This window comes from Carlito syrichta, unplaced genomic scaffold, assembly GCF_000164805.1.
Source record: "Carlito syrichta isolate Samal-C Ts95f unplaced genomic scaffold, Tarsius_syrichta-2.0.1 Scaffold316424, whole genome shotgun sequence".
Lineage (NCBI taxonomy): Eukaryota > Metazoa > Chordata > Mammalia > Primates > Tarsiidae > Carlito > Carlito syrichta.
In genome coordinates this window covers 41,693-42,922 of record NW_007260520.1, presented here as the reverse complement: position 1 = coordinate 42,922, position 1,230 = coordinate 41,693, and the positions used below count along the sequence as shown (strand labels likewise).

Genomic DNA, 1,230 nt, shown 5'->3' with positions numbered 1-1,230 from the left:
TCACGGCGGCGCCCCCTTGCTTTCCGCCCAGGACTGACAGCCCCCAGCCCCCTGGGGCTCCAGCCCGGCCTCCGCCCCGTGGGCTCCTCCGCGCGAGAGGAGGCCCCCGGAGCAGCCGACAGCCGACAGCAGCCGACAGCTCCGGACCACAGCTACGAGTCCCTGCGAGTGACGTCCGTCCGGCAGCACGTTCTGCACGTGCAGCTCCACCGGCCGGACAAGAGGAACGCCATGAACAGGACCTTCTGGAGGTCCGGCCTGCAGACGCTGGAGGCCCGCGGGCCGGCGGAAGCGGGGCTGAGCGACCCGCCGGGGTGGGCCGTGGGGTGAGGGGAAGATGGACGTGAGCTCGGGCACTCCCGCCCCGCAGGCAGCTCCTCACTCCTTGCCCCTCCACAGCGAGATGGTGGAGTGCTTCAACAAGATAGCAAAAGACGCTGACTGTCGCGCCGTGGTGATCTCTGGGGCAGGAAAAATGTTCACCGCAGGTACCGCGAGCGGCTCAGCCCACCCTCAAGCCCTCCCTGCTCCTGCCCTGGAACAGTGCTTCTGAAGTAGGGTTTCAGCAGCTCCTAAATTATACTTTAGCTTTTGTCTTTCCTTTCTTTCTTTTTTTTTTGAGTCAGGGTCTCACTCTGTTGCCCAGGCTGGAGTGCAGTGGCAAAATCATGGCTCACTGCAGCCTCGACCTCCTGGGCTCAGGGGATCCTTCTACCACAGCCTCCCAAGTAGCTGGAACTTCAGGTGTATGCCACCACGCCTGGCTTATTTTTTAAATTATTGTAGAGATGAGGTCTTGCCATGTTGCCCGGGATGATCTCAAACCCCTGGACTCAGGCAAACCTCTTCGCCTGGCCTGCCAAAATGCTGGGATTACATAGGTGTGAGCCACCACCCCCAGCCAGCCTAGACCTGTTAGATTCAGGGTGATCCTTCCACCTCAGACTCCTGAATAGCTCCCATCACACCCAACTAATTTTTTAATTTTTTGGTAGAGTTGAATTCACAATATGTTGCCCAGGCTGGTCTCAAATTCTGGCCTCAAGTAATCCTCTCACTTGGCCTCCCAAAGTGTTGGGATGATAGATGTGAGCCACCACAACTGGCCACATTTACTTTTTGTTTGTTTGTTTGTTTATTTGTTTTTGAGTTGGAGCCTCACTCTGTCATCCAGACTGGAGTGCAGTGGCCGCTCCCAGCCACCACGGCCTCGACCTGCTGGGCTCCGGC

General features: G+C 58.1%; 1 protein-coding gene across 1 annotated transcript in view; it reads left to right on the top strand.

Annotated features, from left to right (window-relative positions):
- The window catches only part of ECH1 (enoyl-CoA hydratase 1), a 12,321-nt gene that overhangs the window by 2,350 nt on the left and 8,741 nt on the right, over positions 1–1,230 (top strand). The window contains exons 2-3 of the mRNA XM_021707184.1: positions 32–251; positions 400–488. Of these exons, the coding sequence (XP_021562859.1) occupies positions 32–251; positions 400–488 (309 nt within the window). The remainder of the gene's footprint in view (positions 1–31; positions 252–399; positions 489–1,230) is intronic.